This window comes from Silene latifolia, chromosome 9 (genome assembly GCF_048544455.1).
Source record: "Silene latifolia isolate original U9 population chromosome 9, ASM4854445v1, whole genome shotgun sequence".
NCBI classification, from domain to species: domain Eukaryota; kingdom Viridiplantae; phylum Streptophyta; class Magnoliopsida; order Caryophyllales; family Caryophyllaceae; genus Silene; species Silene latifolia.
The window spans coordinates 61,617,772-61,635,932 of NC_133534.1; the positions used below are offsets into that span (position 1 = coordinate 61,617,772).

At 38.8% G+C, this 18,161-nt stretch overlaps 1 protein-coding gene across 14 annotated transcripts; it reads right to left on the bottom strand.

The window, feature by feature from the left end:
- Positions 1-8,623: 8,623 nt before the first annotated feature.
- Positions 8,624-12,816, bottom strand: LOC141599844 (rho GTPase-activating protein 7-like). Of its 14 annotated transcripts, none has more exons than XR_012523990.1 (5): positions 12,599-12,811; positions 10,325-10,398; positions 10,002-10,027; positions 9,637-9,707; positions 8,624-8,931 (listed from the first exon to the last, which is right to left on the bottom strand). XR_012523990.1 is itself a non-coding variant. In XM_074419971.1 (4 exons), the coding sequence occupies exons 1-4, from the start codon at positions 12,630-12,632 to the stop codon at positions 9,343-9,345; spliced, it is 318 nt and encodes a 105-aa protein (XP_074276072.1). In that variant the 5' UTR covers positions 12,633-12,814; the 3' UTR covers positions 8,624-9,342. The 14 variants fall into 14 exon arrangements, 1 of the variants encoding a protein (XP_074276072.1); XR_012523988.1 differs by having other exon boundaries at positions 8,624-8,936; XR_012523989.1 differs by having other exon boundaries at positions 8,624-8,953.
- Between the last annotated feature and the right edge of the window lie 5,345 nt (positions 12,817-18,161).

Genomic DNA, 18,161 nt, shown 5'->3' on the forward strand with positions numbered 1-18,161 from the left:
ACTGGTAAGAAAACTTGGGGAACAAAACAACGGTCTATATGCCCCGACCGACACTGACAGGAAGTAGCAGTAAACAAACAACAATCTATGACAACACGAAAATACTCTTATTACAACACGAATTACCGTGCCCAGATCGCCACTCGAGGCACAACAACCATATCGATAGCCATCACAACTCTTACAATCTCATAACACTGACTGAGTACCACATCCTTGACCCGAAGACTTTCTTAAAACCGCTCTACTAGATCACGACGCAACATAATAAACGGAATCACAGATACCGACCTTCTGAATATTATCCAAACCATGACTCATGAGGTCAGAACCTCACACAAACATTTACACATATCATGGACCCATAATCGAATGTAACTAGCCAATCCTGATTACGTAAGTTACCACTTGATAATGAATATCTCCCATCCGGACTTAACTCAGGTGCCCTTCATAACATATCCTCTCATACACACAATTATCACCACCCGGTGAACGTAGTCATATCATTAGTACCCAACTTCCAGCGAACACCTCATATATCCACATCTTATACTTCCTCACAACCATACATACTACTCAGTCTCCAAAAAATCAACCTCGTTAGAACAACTAACTTCCCTAAAGTAACATCATCCTCAACAACTAGTGTCAACAATACAACACCACTATCCTTCATGTGACCGCTCTCTTACTATCAAGTCTTTATATAACGAACATCAAGTCCATCAACAAAATTTACCTCTACATTCTTTCTAATTCCATCCTAAATTGTATCGTCATTTAACTCTCCACCAAAATCTCATACCGTGCACGCACTCTGCCAGCTTCTTACTCCCTTAATACCTCGAAACTCGCGGCTAACATTTCGTCCTGACTCCTATATAACTGTTAACTCACAGTCTCTCATGATGCTATCTTGCCTTTCCATGATTCCTTATTTTCATGTCCCATAACTTTGATCTACAATTCCCAATTTACTTCCATCCAATAATACCAATTAATAATTCACCTCCTTCCTTCTTCTATCTAACCCTTTAGTACTCCGATTACCTCTTTATTATCCCACAACTCGAATTCCATTAATTCATATAAATATCTTCTCACTCTTCTTTATCATTGAGCCTCTCTCATCATACTACTCACTCACACTTGTCACCACCAAGTCTCCACAACTAACGGTTACCCTTTAATTAGTTGTATCTCCCTTTCATATCCCTAGAAAACCAACCATTCACCTCATATGTTAATTACCCAAAGAATTACACACTAGGCTCACCTCTTGATAATCCAAATTCCCAAACTCGGCCATTATCTACTCATCGCGGCATAACTCGATCTCACTATACACCATTCGTTTCTATCCCTTTATAACGACCTTTCATTACATATATCCTTAACCAACACAATTCTAACCGTCTCCCTCCATAAACTCTTACATATCCCAATTTAACACTATCCGCATCCCTCATATCAACCTTTGCATTCTCACATTTCTTTACACTTATATCACTCTTGACCATAAACACTTACTTTTATATTACTCAACACACGACTATATCACTCACCATATCTCACAAAACATGTTCCTTACCTCGATTAGCTCATCATTCCTCCCTTTCCTTTTTCCACTATCCCTCACAACCACATTAACACATGTCTTCCTTATCCAACACATGTCCCTCACAAGCCGGCATTCTCCCTGTCATAGCCTTTGGTAACTTACGTATCAAGACCGTCACATATATAAAAGAACGCTTTAAGACCCAAAGCATACATATGTACATACCCTACGATTCAAAACAATGTAAGAACATAGCCACCGACTCGAAACAAAGGTAAGAACATAGCCACCGACTCAAAATGGCCGCCCACTAAGGTACTCGGTCGAGTACATGGCATACTAGGCCGAGTACAGGATACTCGGTCGAGTAGTGAGACTACTCGGCCGAGTTCACGACTCCAGAAGCTAAACAGGATTATCACAGAGAGATTACTTGGCCGAATATGGAATACTCGGTCGAGTATGAAAGATACTCGGCCGAGTATGGACTACTCGGTCGAGTATCGGCACAGTTCTCAGCAACGTCCAGTTTTCGTAAAACAGTCATATCTCACTCGTTACTTGGTCATTCTGGGCGTGTGACCTATCGTTAGAATCGTAAAAGGACACGCTATCACCTCCAATTGGAATAACAGCAATATCATTTCTAGAAATATACTTATAACAGTTTTAAGACAATCCTTCCATAATCGGTCTTTATAGAAATCAATTTTTCTTAACAAAACAACTTGAACATGAATAAAACAAACAATAACGACCCAATACTTTAAGAAAACAGTACATAGATGGACCTTTATCATACCCACATGCAAATTAAACACGATATTCATGTATATAGATGGATGACCTTAATCACATGCTACTACCAACAAACCAAACATCAGCATCATCATGATCATATACGCTTGTACCACTACCCTTTTGAAAGCCACATAATACACACTTAACATGCCAATATATTCCATGCTCAAAGTTTAACATCAATAAATTTCCGATACATCTTTCAACTACTATCACGTTCCACTTCCTTCGTCATTTCATTCAACCATGCACAATACTCATGCCACAAGTACTTCACACACATGACTCGACACACAACAGTTCCCCCCCCCCCCCTCTCCCATGTGACCGGCTTGAGATCGTAAGGGCCGTAATGCGACTTCGGGACGTCTCCCAAGTCTTTGCGGTAGCTCCAAACAACTCTCCCCGAGTTCATTTTATTTAGACTCCCTAAGTTCATTGGGTTCATTTGTTTTAGGTGCCAGAATCGTCGGCTATGATACCACTTTGTAACACCCACTCATACCAAGGTACCTTACCAGGACTACCATCGCGTTAAAGGCTGTTACCATCTCGGTTGCCCGAGGTTAGTATATATCAAAAGCAACAGTTTAAACACATTTATTAAAGTACGAGAGTTATAAAAGTTACATGGCCTCAGAATCCAACAAAAGTAATATCCAAAAACTAGCAACTACAAAAATGACAACTAAGACTCGTGACAAAGGTAACTACTCCTGCGTGGTGACTCTCTCATGACTGCCCCCAAGCTCATCAAGTGCATCACCTGTCATAATATGCTCACCATCCCCGAATGGATCACCACAGATTTTACAAAACACAATGGGGTCAGTTACTGTATAATCAAAATAATACAAGCGTAGAAAATAACCAGCTGATCATCCTCCATCCCAGTCTCCCGATCTCACACAGCAACCTACTACACACCGAAGTGTGTAGCCCTGCCAGATTACCCATCGCAACAGGTAATCCTCGCCGCCAGTGGGGGACCGCAGCCAATCCCCACCTAAATCCCGCTCATCAACGAGCGATAACCTTGTCCCTTAATGTGCACATCCCCTCCCGTGACGGGTTCCATGGAGGGCGAACTAGGGTGTGAAGCCACTCCCGCAAGTGACTCCACCACAATCATCACGAAACCAACACCATCACGACACCAACACCACACCATCACTCCAACGATGATTAGCAGATAAACAAACGTACACAATACAACATAATCTCAAATCAATTAAACAGGAACTGAGTAGGGAAACCCTACCTTTTCGCAATCCGCTATACTGCAATCAATCATACAATATGCATAACAAATACCACATCATCACCTACAACAATGATAATCAACAATCAACACACATATGATGACCAAACCCTAAACCCCCAAATTAACCCAAACTAGGGTTTGTTAACTTATAAGAACGACAATAGATCAATAAGGATAAGACACTTACTACAACGATTGACACGGAATAAGATGCTAGAACCCACAATCGACGACCTTTGCCATGGAATTGATGAAGATGATTAGAGGAGAATGAAACGTAGTTTATGTTTTGGAAGAAATGGCTTTAGAAACTGACGAACGATTATATATAAACTCTAATCATTTTAATCAAAACTGCAGAAATAACACCCGTCGGACCGGATACTCGGTCCAATATAGAGTATACTTGGCCGAGTACTCTGTACTCGGTCGAGTATTCCACATACTCGGCCGAGTATTCCTGGGCAGAAAACTGTCCAGAAACACACAACATACCTACTCGGCCGAGTAAGCCATATTCGGCCGAGTAGCAGACTTAGGAAAACTGTGGTATTACATGTATACTTGAAATTTTTGGATTGTTTGGTGAAAGTGTATACATAGTAGCTATTTTTCCATGTCTATACATGAAAGTTTATATGTTTTCAAGTAAGTGTTTGTTTGTATCTCTAAAATATGTGTTGAAAACAGATGCCGAGACCAACTGTTAGAACTCGTCAAAGTAAAAGGGGGAGGACTTCTAAGCCTGAGGTAGGTGAGGAGAGTGGGGGACCTATGGTCCCACCAGTGCCAGAGTACCCTTATGTTGTCTTTGCTGATTTTAAGCAAAGAGATGCTTTCGTTGCTTTACAGAGACGTCGTTTAAAACCCACCCGTTGCATTGATACTACCATCTTGACTGACCTAGGGGTTGAGACTGATATGAGACACATCTTTGAGTCTTTGAGTATGACCGGGTTGTATCGTCTTAGGAAACACTCATATGCTTTTCTGACCTTGGTGTTCATGAGTTCCTTTCGTTATGATGCGGTGGAAAAGACGGTCGAGTTCCGTCTCATGAACACTAGCTTCTTTCTGACCATGGACATGTTTTCCACCCACCTCGGCCTTGCTAGACCAGAGAAGGGGGGCCCTTAGGGACATCCCGACTGAGTGTGGAGCCAGTAGCCTCATGCTTTGCTTTACCGGCAAGCCACCTCCCACCTCTAGTAACATGCTGATTAATGACGTGCAACACATCACTTTGAAGATCTTTCTTCGCGCTTTGACCTGTTTACTTTATGATCGGAAAGATGTGAGTAAGATTAACTCACACGAGGTGATGTTGCTTACGGCTTACCTTAACCCCACCCGAGCCCCGAGAGTCTCTTTCAGTGTCCCGGCCATAGTGTGTGCTAGCTTAGCCTTGATGGCCTCGTCTGACACCCGTTTCTTGAGTTGTGGTGCCATTGCCACACGGTTGGCAGAGCGGTTGACCACTTTTGAGGCCTCCTCGGCCTATACACCTTTGACCCCGATGGTACCTACCTTGGACCGTGAGTACTTTCTCGACACGAAGTGGTTGAGGACTTTGGAGGGTGGTGGGTTAGCGTGGAGAGTTTGGGGGATGAGTTGGATGAGGATACCCGACCCTGAGCACCTTCCCGTGACCGAGGCTTTACCGGCGGCAGTGGTGGCAGCCGATTCTGATGATGAGGAGGAGGTTCCTGATAGGCAGTTTTACCTCATCGATGATGACATTTTGGAGGTGATGCCTGAGCCGATGAAGAGGGATCAGGCTAGACCTGAGGATAGGCAGCCTAGAGTGGGGAGAGGACCGCGACGGGTGAGAGAGAGGATGGCTGAGACCCAGCCAGAGGAGCCTGTGCCTCCACAGTTTCAGTTTCCCAGCTACCCTTCCTTCTTCAGCCCTGAGATGAGAGTGAGTGAGCTCACGGAGAGAGTGTCTGCTACCTTGACGCTCCGGAACCTCCATGAGATGGCATATGTTCAGGGCATCGGGACCGAGGCAGCTCAGCCGGTGTGGTGGAGAGGCGTTGGGGATGACAGCGGAGTCTTCCATTCCTTTGGCGTGGAGCAGTCTACTTGGGGAGAGCCTCCGAGTTACCTCTACGGTTGCCTGGCACCATGGCGAGTGGGAGCGGATTCTGGCGTTGGTGGCATTCCGAGAGAGGGTCCAGTTGGAGCAGGCACGTCCGGAGGCGGTGGTGGAGATGAGATAATGGATGAGTAGGTGGAGTGATGATACTCCTTTTATTTCTATCTTGTTACATGGATTTGTAGTCGTTGATACTTTTATTAGACTTTGGTGTGTATTTTGGCCATAAGGCCGCATTTTGGATGCTTTTCGGACTTTTATGCGGGATGTTGGTGTCGGGAATACGTTTCCGACTCATATATTTGTTGCCTTGGACTTGAAAAATGACAAATTAAGGAATTTTGACATGTGGCTACTCGATCGAGTGCCCCTCGCTCGATCTAGTAACTGCAGGGGTGACATTCTGGTTGCATTCTGATCTCGACATACTCGATCGAGTGCCTGGTAAACTCGATCGAGTAAGGTCAACTCGATCGAGTGTCTTCCAAGCTCGATCGAGTGCCTCTGTTTGGTGCTTATTTCGTTTAAACATTTATTTGTATCTTCAAGTTAATAGTTTTTGTGATAGTGTTTCGTATTATGGGTGCATTATATCATTGTTCCGTCTCAGCGGTGGTTATATTGTTATGCATAGTCGTACGATTTAAACAATTTCGGTGATGTTTATATAATTTTACATGCTAAATCACTTGTCTCAGGTAACGTCTATAATGGTTATAATCCTCGTTGTATGATTTATATGGTTGTACAAGAAAGTAATTGATGTCATGGTTGATAGCTGATGATAGAATGCCTAATTGTGTGGTTCATGTTGCCAATAGTTTCATATATATGAGTCTTATGTATATAATGTCAAGGAAGTGTCGTAGTTAACATGAGTCAAAATGCATAATATGGTTCGTTCGTAATGTCTATATGGAATAATATTTTATCGACTTGTGCATTCGTAGAATTGTGCTGTTAGTGAACTTCGGGGACGAAGTTCCTTTTAAGAGGGGAAGAGTAATGTCGCGTGGGAAATGACGTAATTATTGCAATTTTACACTTATTGTATGACAATTTCGAAGTATTTAAAATGGTTGTTTGGTAATTTGTAATGGTTATTGTATAATTGAGTAGCAGTTTGTAATTGTTGAATAGAATAGCATGTTGTTGTATCTTGTTTCCAAGTCATTGTTCACTATGTTGTCATGAAAATTGGATGTTAGTAGCATGGTAGAGTCGTTGTTAGTAGAGTTGTGTTGTATGGTTGAGTAATAGAGATGAATTAAAAGAATTAATCTGAACAAGTGGAATGAATGAGATGTTGTTGCCTATCTGTTATAGAATTGTTGCTTTTGGGTTCTTTGTAAATGGTAGTTGATGGCAAGTAATCGTTAGAGGAATAGTATGGCAGTTGTAGTGGTCTACATTTGAGTAGTAACAGGAGATGGGTGCAAGTAGTAGTCGAGTCGGCTGTTCTTGTGTACAATGTGTATTTGTGATTCAATAGGAAGTCGGTGATTTGATAGAAGGTTGTGTTGTGTAATATGTGCTAAGGTAGATGATGATGATGGTTGATGAACATTCATAGCGAGATGGTATTTCTAAACGGTTGTGTGTTGACCTGTGTCGGACGAACAATGGTAGTTGCCTTAGTTTCTTTGACCTGATGTTCTGGGAGAGGATGAGTCGAGCTTCGGGGACGAAGTTCTTTTTAAGGGTGGAAGACTGTAATACCCGTCCTTTAGGGAACCGTTGACCGACATTGACTAATCTTAGACACCTATCTTGACCCTAGGAAACCTTATGAGTGATGACTTGTGACAATGTGAGTCTTTGTGTGCTTGTTACTCGATCTAGCTGAGACTACTCGATCTAACTGAGGCTAATCGATCGAGTAACTTGGGAGCTCGATCGAGTAGAGGTCACTCGATCGAGTAAGTTGGTTACTCGATCGAGTAACGGGTTTGCAGCGGGGAATTTATAAATCGTCAATCGTGAAATCCCAAATCATTTCCCTACCTTCTTCCTAAACCTAGATGTCGTCACCTCCGACTACTACAAAATAAGCCAAAGAAACCAGTTAAAAATAGCCAAAGAAACCGGTTTATAACCGATCTCTAGCTCATAGGTGTCTTAGCCTAAGAGACCGGTTATTTTAACCGGTTTCTTTGATCATTTTAAAGAGACTAGTTGTGTGCAAAAACCAATCTCTTTGATTATTTCAAAGAAACCGGCTTGGTGCATAAACCAGTCTCTTTGATTATTTCAAAGAGACCAGTTACTGGCCAAAACCAATTTCTTTGATCTAATCTTTGAAACCAGTTATGGAATATAGCCAGTCTCTTGGGTTTTTCTTTAAACAAAAAAAAAATAAAAATAAAAATATCCATTCAATAAATTAAGACATGGATAATTTTAACGGATAATTCACGCGGTACCCTTAAAGTTGGTCACTTTGCACAAAATACCCAAATTTTTGATCCGAAAAACTTAAAGAAGTCATAACTCGTGTTTACGAACTCAGAAAGTGAAGATTTTTTTTTTCAAATCAATCATCTTTCCGAGTACTACGATTTGAAAAAAAAAGTTTGACGAGTTTGGAGCTCGTGACTAGGAGATATGCTCATTCAAAGTTTGTTCGGTCGAAAAAAACTTTGACGCACAATAACTCCTAGTAGCGGAATCCAAATGCGACAATTTTTTTTTTCAAATTGTAGTTCTCGGAAAGATGAGCAATTTGGGAAAAAAAATCGTCACTTTTGGAACTCGTAAACACGATTTATGACCTCTTTAAGATTTCCGGATCAAAAATTTGGGTATTTCGTGCAAAGTGGCAAACCTTAGGGGTACCACGTGAATTATCCGTAATTTTAATAAAAAATTAGAATTTAGATTACATCATCACTATAAATAAACATATAAAAATCAGGAAGTCTTATAACTTTCTGGAATATCATACAAATTCATATGAATTGATATACATTTATTAAAAAGAATATATCTAACAAAATAACAAGTCTATGATTTAACTGTCGTCAGATCTAATCTTTACCCAACTGAATGCTTCCACGAAAATATAACCTACCCCTGCACTACATCAGTGTCACTCATCTGCACTGGTGCGCTTAGCCCCTTGAAAAGATCAATGCCCTCCTTTCCCTTACTCGAATTATTTTCTTAAAATATCTCGCTGCTACCAGTCTCGAAACCTTTTACTTCCTTCTCTTCAAATATCGAATCTCTTAGCAAATTGTATAATGTGTACAAGATACGAGATAAGTATACATAACACACATGCGCACACAAAAGATACGTGGTTTATAGCCTTTACTCGGAAGAAAAGGATAAGCAATAAGAAAACATGTAATACATTCACGCAAAAGACTACTTGATTTATAGCATCACTCAGACAAAAATCTAATTAAATCACATCTTACTATAAAAGTCCAGGACTTTCTCCAAAAAACTAATGCTTAAGGTAAAGAGAAAACGACTGCAGTTATCCCATATAAAGGCTACCACCCAATAGGAAAGCGAGGAATTGAATGTTTTTAGTCGAAAATTCCGAATTTCCCCCGTCAACTTGTGAGCATAGTTCATCTAGTATTAACAAGAAGTACTATGTTAATACTAGATGAAGTCAACTTGTGGGCATAGTTCCACCAGCAAGTTGAGAATTGTTTCCTTGTAACATATAGTGAACCTACAGACGTTTTTACTTCTGAAAGAAAAAGGGTTTGCATCTAAGTGTAAAAGCTCGCCCATTCCGTATGCCAAGAACACTATCAAGAGCTTTTTATCCACTTTTACTTCCACACTGACAAAACAACAACAGACAGAGCAGATCGCACAAAGAAATTCCCATGTTACATAAAAATAACAAATAAATTATTTCGAAATGTGAGTGATGACAGTAACACCAACCTGGCTAAGTTGTTTAGATCAATGCCACCAAGCGTTAGATTCACTTCACGTTCTTTCTGAGGAGCAGCACTCTGAAAAGTGAAAAGGTTAGCATATACCATAACGTCTATTTTACTGCCACTACCACTAGCTATTTCTAACATCTAACCAGCTTGCTAGTATAACATATAAGAGAGCGACTTTGTCCCTATATTGTTAGAATCATTGGCACACAACTGTTAAATTTTTGAGCTCTAGGACCAAAGTCTAAAACATGAAGGGAGACTATACCCTGCAACACGTGAAGATGTATTTACACTAGAGGAGCACACTCACAGGATCACTTCTAAAGAAGACCAGGATTTAAGAGTTGGAATAAACCATACTTTCTTCCGCGATGTCCAATCGGTTCCTGGATTTAAACAGATTTAAACAATAAATGACGATGACAATATAAATAAACTCTGATATGGCTGATCATTTTCATGCTCAAACATTTTTAAACTCATACTCATGCTTAAACTAATGGTTATACTTTCTTTCACCAAATAAAGATGGAGATTTAATATATGGTCAATAATTTTTTTTAATAATGAGATGTCTATTGCACTGCTTGCATACCCAACATGTTCAGTGGCATCAGCCTGATAGGCCAGAGTAAATAACAATAACAAATTCAGCGCCGATACAAGAAATGGTCACTACTTACAGGTGCGTTCTGCATTGATCCCATCCTGAAATCTTCTAAGCTCGGCTTCCCTTCCCCAACTTTCATCTATCAGCCTAAATTACGAAAAATAGTAGAGAGCTTAGAGCGCCAAAAACAAAGAGCGCTGCGGGCTACACAATTGAAAGCACGTGAAACTAACTTTACTTTATGCTCTCAAAATTGGTAAAATTGAGTTTTAATAGCCATTGCTACTCTAGGTGACTTAAAGTAACAAGACAGCAAGAGCTAGGAAGGATATAGGAGTAAGAACGAGGACTAGTATACTAGTGTATGACTAACGAGGGAGGGAGATGGCATAAGGTCCATTGTACTGTATACTGTCGGGAGGTCGTTCCCTCGCTAAGTCAGATAAAAGACGCTACGCATTAGATTAAAAGAGGAATGCATTCACTCTGTAAGGCACTAGAAATGATGAATTCACAAGTTTATGTCTATCTATATTGCAATTAATTAATTACTGACCAATTTCAACTTTCAACATTCATTTAGGGTGTGTTTGGATTGAGTGATTTGGAGGGAAAAGAAAGGGAGGGAGAGTAGGGGATTTAAAATTCTTTGTTTGGATAGCAAACAAGGGTGGAGGGAAATGGAGGGGGAGGGATTTGGAAATTGTATCCAAACACCCACATCCCATTTTCCCTCCCCTTCCCTTACCTCCCTTTCTCTTCCCTCCTTCCCCCTCATCTTCCTTTCCCTCCACTTTTGCTATCCAAACACACCCTTAGGGTGTGTTTGGATTGAAGGAATTGGAGAGAAAAGAAAGGGAGGGAGAGTAGGGGATTGCAAATCTCTTGTTTGGATAGTAAATGAGGGTGGAGGGGGAGAGATTTGGAGGAATTCATTTTCCCTCCTTTCTCTTCCCTCTTTCCCCCTCCCCTCCCTTTCCCTCCACTTTTACTATCCAAACACACCCTTAGGGTCTGTTTGGATAGGAGGATTTGGAGGGAAGGAGAGGGGAGGGAAAGGCAGGGATGATAAATCTTTTGTTTGGTTAGCAAAATGGAGGTGGAGGGATTTTGAGGGGAGGGAAAATGAATCCTTCCACTTCCCCCCTCCAAGCCAAATTATTTCCTCTCCAACAAAGTCAAGATTTGGAGGGAAAATGACCTCCTCCATTCTCCCTCCCCTTCCCTTACATCCCTTTCTCTTCCCTCCTTCTCCCTCCCCTCCCTTTCCCTGCACTTTTGCTATCCAAACACACCCTTAATGAAACAACCTGATAACCTAATGCCTTGAATGGAGGAAACACAACTTACAAACAATATTATGAAGGATGTTGGGAGTACTGGACTATATATGGAGGATGTTAGTGTATTGCAGGTTCGAACTTGTAAATACACTGTGTGTGTTGTTATCAGACTATGCTGATTTTGATACTTTAATTATTATGTTCATTTAAATACATTTAGAATACTTGTGGCAGTAAGAGTGCAAGAAAAACGGCCATGCAAATTCCTTGACACAGGCTAAATGATACTCCCTCCGTCCCGGTCATTTGTTGTCCTTTCGTTTTGGCACAAAGACCAAGGAAGGAGGAGAGGGCCAATAGCTAAATGACAAGTGGAACAAATTGAGTGTGAAAGATAAAATTACTCATCAAGTTCATTCTTAAAATAGAAAGGACAACAAATGATTAAGACACCCAAAAATGGAAAAGGACAACAAATGACCGGGACGGAGGGAGTATAATGAAAGGTAATCAACAGGCTGCCAAACACCATATCTCGCCGCTTTATTCCTCTCTATAAATAGATTAGAATTCTCGACACATTCTACATACACCTCACTGAACGAAGCACACATCGGCCATGAAAAACTGTAAAAAAAAACACAGCAACAATGAACAAATAGCGTACATGGCTAAGGTAGCTAGTATTCATAATTCAGTCGCGGAATGGTGCGAGTATTAGCATACACTATCCGGAATTCTCCGGTTCTACCATAATACAAAAATCAAATTTCATACAAGTTGCAACACATGAGTGCATTTGACAAATAGATCATTTGACAAATAGATCTAATTCACCGGTTCTGCCATAATATCTAATCAGCGATGTTTACTAATTTGATATGTCCATCTAATTCTCAACATACCCCATAAATGACCAAATTTATGGAGCTGTTATAAAATTGGAATTAACCAGACTTTAAGAGCATTTGACAAATAGATCTAATTCACCCAACTCTAAATAAAATTAAACAAGAACTGCTAAAGATTTAAAGGAATTAATTAAAATCGAATAAAATTAATACCTAGGACTAACGATAGACGGGCTGAAGATCTCATCGTTGTTGTTGGAAGAACAATGGCTCGGAAGTGGAGTCGTGGTGATGAGGGACGTCAGAACTGGCGACGTCGCGGTGGTGGTGGGTGGTTGAGCGAGGGAATAGAGAAAATCGACTGTGAGCATTTGTTATTTTAAAATGGTTTGTGGGTTGGGGTGCTTATTGGAGAAACACAAATAACATTATACCTCCAGTGGTAAAATAGCATCATACAACCAAGTTATATCTTATTGAGCTTATGTGTAATTTTATTGAGCTTTTTTAAAGTTAATTTTTTTATGTTTAAGTGGGTGAATTCAGAAATTTAATGGTATAACTCGACTTCTTTAAAACAAAACTCGAAAACTTTATTATATAGCTCGGATTAGAAAGATACTATTTCAAGACAACCTGTTGGTTGTAGGATCTATTAACTGTTGGAGAAACGCCTCCAATTATATCAAAACTAGATTTAATGCCCGTGTAATGCACGGGCCACTTGTATTATTCTGTCTTTAAAGCACCATTGATTGTCAAGTTATAAAAAAATCATCACAAATGTCAACTCCCGCCTACTAAGAGACTCGATGCAAACGCCAACTTCAAGTTAACTAAATTATTCATCCTAATACACATCTAATTCACTAAAAGTACTTGAATAGTTAAGACTAATTCTACAAAATATTACAGGTTTACTAATAATGATTAGTAAAAGTGAATTTCAACTAAGTTTTTCAGTGAAATGTACTTAGGTGCGTAATTTGGTCATCTCAAAGTCATAATAATTATTATGACTTTGAGATGACCAAATTAGTGCGTTTCACTGAAAAACTTAGTTGAAATTCACTTTTACTAATCATTATTAGTAAACCTGTATGATTTCCTAACTTTTACTCGTCACTCTATATTCGAGAGTATGATTTCCATTTGATCATGTAGATGTACATTCTGGTTCAACAGAACATATTATGTTTGCACAACTCTAGCTTAACAATCTCTATGCTCTTATTATTAGTATATAATATGATTTTAATAACTCATTAACTTGTTATAACTTGAATTAGAGTATTAACACGGGTTGAATTGCCTACAAACACATATGTTAACATTATATTATAATTACAATCACAAATGTCGTTATTAATTTATTATAACAATTACACGTACTATGCACTCCTTCCTGGTTAAGGATTAACAGATTGATATGCAATGCGTGCAACTGTTACCAATTCTAATTCTAATGCACAACAAACACCGATTATTTTTGTATTATACTAACTTATGATCACTTTACGTTAAGTATATACTTAGTATTACCCACCTTTTTTATTTGACTCTTAGAATTTCATAAATAATGGAGTCTCTCTTGTCGCTCGAAAGTAATTCATAGAAGATGGACTCTTTATAATCGCTCGAAAAAACCCTTATATTGTGGGACGGTCTTATTTTATATAAAGAGAACTCATTTTTATCAACAAATGAACTGTTAATTTACAAAAGTGGTCCATCTTCCCTAAGACCGTCTTATTTTATAACTTGTGATTTGACAAAACTGGTGTATTATAATGTTAAAAATAAAATCTTTTGAGGTTTTATACCCTATTCATATACTCCGTCTATTTGTTCGACATGGAAGTGAGAAATTAGTACCTATTTTATTGTGAAATAAAGATTCTCGGGTATATTCTGCCGTTATTTGATGTACTCTTGGCTTTGAATTTTCTCTATGCCCAAGTGATTGACAGCATCTTAAACTACAATCTCAAATTTATACTCTGGCCACTCTAGATATGCAAATTATAATATTGTGTGAAAATAAGTGTGTGGCTATATTCTGTGACAGAAGGGAAACAGATTAACAGCAAAGGAAGACGACTGCATGAACCAAAAAGCGTGAGACTGCGAATGTATAAAACGATAATGCAAAGTCTTTTCCTGCAAAATAATCGATCACGAAACGAATCGTCATACACATTTACATAATATGAATAGACATTGATAATTAAGGAAATCGATATAGTACTCATTATTTAAATACGTTGAACACCAATGTAGGGAGTATGTCGCTAAGAGTTTATCATAAAAAGATCACATCATATATACCATTACCTACCTCATTATTCTTAATACGAATTACACAGTAACAATCAAATGCAACTGGAGCAAACATGACGCGAGTCCGTCGTAGTTATAACCTACAATAAGAAAAAATTACTATTAGGAACTTGTCGTTAAAAAAAAAAAGCTACATAAGAACATGATGGTAAACTAAATCAAAAAGATACTCTAAAGAATTAAAACACTCATATGATATGATGTACGTAGTTTCTTAATATAATAATAAAAAAACACCCGTATAATTTATATCAACCTAGACAATTATGTGTACTATATATAATGAGTATGTTGTAGCCTGGTAGGTCTCTAGAATAGAATATTGATGGCTTTTGTAATTTGATCTCTTAAATGCATTAGAAGTTAAAACACGATCAAATACTGCAATCGTAATTTAATATAATTAACATATTTTAAAATAAATAGGTAGTTATAAAAACTTGGACTCTCTATAATCGCTCGAAAAAAGCTTCCTTTATTAATATAGATAGATACTAGGTAGAATCCCGTACTTTGCACTGTTTATAAATGCTAACTATATACGCCTATTTGTTTTTATGGAAATATAAGTGAAGGGTTTGTTTTTATTTTATCTTTCCAAGTAAGCTTTTTTTTTTATCGTCTAGAAAAAATAATTAGTACTCCCTCCTTTCATCTTTTATCTTCTCATTTAAATAAAATACTCCTCACATATATTAAAGAAGTATGAAGATAAAAGATGAATGAAGGGAGTATTTTTTAGATTCACTATTTCTACTGATGTTAAGGGTAATTTTATCGGATTTATATAGCTAATAAATACTCTCTTTGTTCCGGTTATTTGTTTGTCCATTCCATTTTGGGTGTCCCAGTCAATTGTTTATCTTTCTATTTTGGAAATGCCTTTGATTGATAATTAGTCTTCCACACTCAATTTGGTCCACTTGTCGTCTAATAATTAGGCATCTTCCTATTTTCTTGGTCTTGTGCCACAATCAAAGCCAAACAAATGACCGGAACGAAGGGAGTAACAGTGTATTTATTGACATATTGTGTGTATAATACTATAATTGTATTTCATAGGTTAGACAATATGTCACCAGCCATTTCACAACATTCAAACCCATCTTACCAATTTAACTGTTTACATGAGTAAACTTCTTAATTTTTTTGAAATTCAATTGAAAGCGAAAAATGACATGTTTTGAAAAGAGCTATTGAAATTTCAACATATAACACACTATTTTGTGACTTGTTTGAAATTTACGGTGGACAAATGAACGTCTTAAAAGAATGTGTAGTATACAATTACTAATTGTAGAACTATAGAAACATTACTATATAGTGGTAACACTCTTAAAATTATCAATATCATATTATATAGAAGATTTTGTCTTCTTGGTTTAGATAAGACTCAAACCAAAATGACCCAACTTTATTCGTAATCTCATTTCTTTCATTTAAGATCAATAAGCATAACGTAAAAAAAAAATCGGTGTATAAAACTTTTGGGCACAAATGCTAGCTAGTATGTCACCACCTCGATTGTTTTTACACCATTTCATCAAACTGTTTTGAATTTTTTCATCACTTTTGGCGCTTATTATACAAAATCGTTAGTCATCTATTACTTCTTTTATTCATCCAATCCATTGGATTTTTCACACTAAAAAATAATGCATAATTAAACTAACGTTGTATTTCTAAGAGAGAGTGATAATTTGATAATTTGACCTTTATTCTATAATATAACACAAATTTTAGATTCAGACACACTGTCTCAACCGGTTAGAGAGTCCTTTTCTATACACCTCATTCATTTAATGCTAATAATAAAAGAGTGATTTTTATATACCTTATTATAGTGAGACCGTCTCACATAATGATTTCCGCTACTATAAGCAATTTAAAACATCTAGTATCAATAATTCACTTATTGGTTCTAATTCTTAAAGCACATCACCATATATGTGTGATTCGACTTTTCCATATATGTAGTATGAATGTATGATATACAGTACTGATGAAGATGTGCTTCAAAAATAATATAAGGTACTACGATATCTCGTATCACTCAATAACTAACGAATCAAAATGCACGTATCTCATCTAAATCATGTATTATTATTTGTTTTTCGTGGGAAGTATGACCGATTCCAACTTTCTCATCGGAATCAAGGATTATATTATGGATAAAAAATACCACTTATCACCTGCAACGTGGCATTATTCTACTGGCAGAAAGAGTGGCAAGGGGATGGCAACGTGGCACGCGGTAATTGGTAGAAGAAGGGAGAGAGGGATCGCTGAGGTGGCATATTGTGGACCATGGGATCAAAAAGCAACAAACACAATGTGGACCAAGGAGGAAATTCACGTGCACATAAGAGAAGGAACTCAGTCAACAAACAAACCCCTATTTTTTAGAGGGTTGACCTGGTATTTAGCAACAGACGCAGAGGCAGCCGCAAAAACCCTAGTTCTGATTCCAGCACCTCAAGGCACTCGAAATTCAACCCAAGCAACTCGACAGTTCACAAAAATCCCGTCTACACTTGGCGATAATTCACTAGCTAAAAATAATCTTGTATTTCCTTACTTGGGCATTTACTCTCGATTATAGTGAAAATTTGGTGGGATTCCGACTCCCCTCGCGGTTGTTCCCACACCGGGTTTTTCGCGTCACCAAAAATCCTCCGTGTCATTTTCTTTCATTTCGTCTTTTCTTCGTTCATTGTCATTATTGCATCCAAACCGTAATTGGCATTAGATTAATCACTATCACTCACCAATTAAATTAATAATTCGATAAATTTTTACCAAAACAATTTGGCGCCCACCGTGGGGCATAATGATCATTTTCTATAGCCAAACCTCGCAAAATCGAACCAGCCGTCACAATATCTGGAACCAGCCTGAATCCTTCCAGCAGCCAAAGCATGTCAGCCCTGTCTTCTGGAGCAGGACTTACTTCTGCGTCCGCAGGATCAGTCAGCGCACCCCCAGCATCCAGCCAGACGGTCCCTGTCAGCATGTCGACCAGAGCCATTCCCCAGCCTCAGAAGCCACCGCAGATTCCAAAGGCAGCAGGTGCATCCAGTCAGTCCAAATCCAATAGGGAAAGCAGCCCCAGCAGAGGTGAAGCTGTATCCAGAAGCCAGACCCAGGAAGGCTCAGGCGCAGAAGTTCTCCGAAGCAGAGGATCTCCAACGCTTGATCCAATGCATGTGATGATTTAGAGGATGGACACTCTGTGTCGGGCCGTTGAGGATCTAAGGAAGGACAACCAGAACCTGATTGCTGAGATCGTGACAGTAGTCCAGCCCAAACCAGCATCAGCACCAGAGGCTCCGTTCAGAACCAGCGGTGGAGGATCGGGTCGATCAATTCCATCGGAACTAGTCACCAGACTGGACCTTACAGGAGTAGCACCCAGCAAACCAATTGAGCCCAGAGG

Bases quoted from the DNA above. Each gene is read 5' to 3' on its own strand.
- LOC141599844 (XM_074419971.1), bottom strand. From the start codon at position 12,632: ATGAGATCTTCAGCCCGTCTATCGTTAGTCCTAG. The intron at 9,708-10,001 runs GTATGGTTTATT...TTCACTTTTCAG, and splicing joins ATTGGACATCGCGGAAGAAA to AGTGCTGCTCCTCAGAAAGA. The intron at 9,530-9,636 runs GTTGGTGTTACT...TTGTTTTGTCAG, and splicing joins GATCTAAACAACTTAGCCAG to TGTGGAAGTAAAAGTGGATA.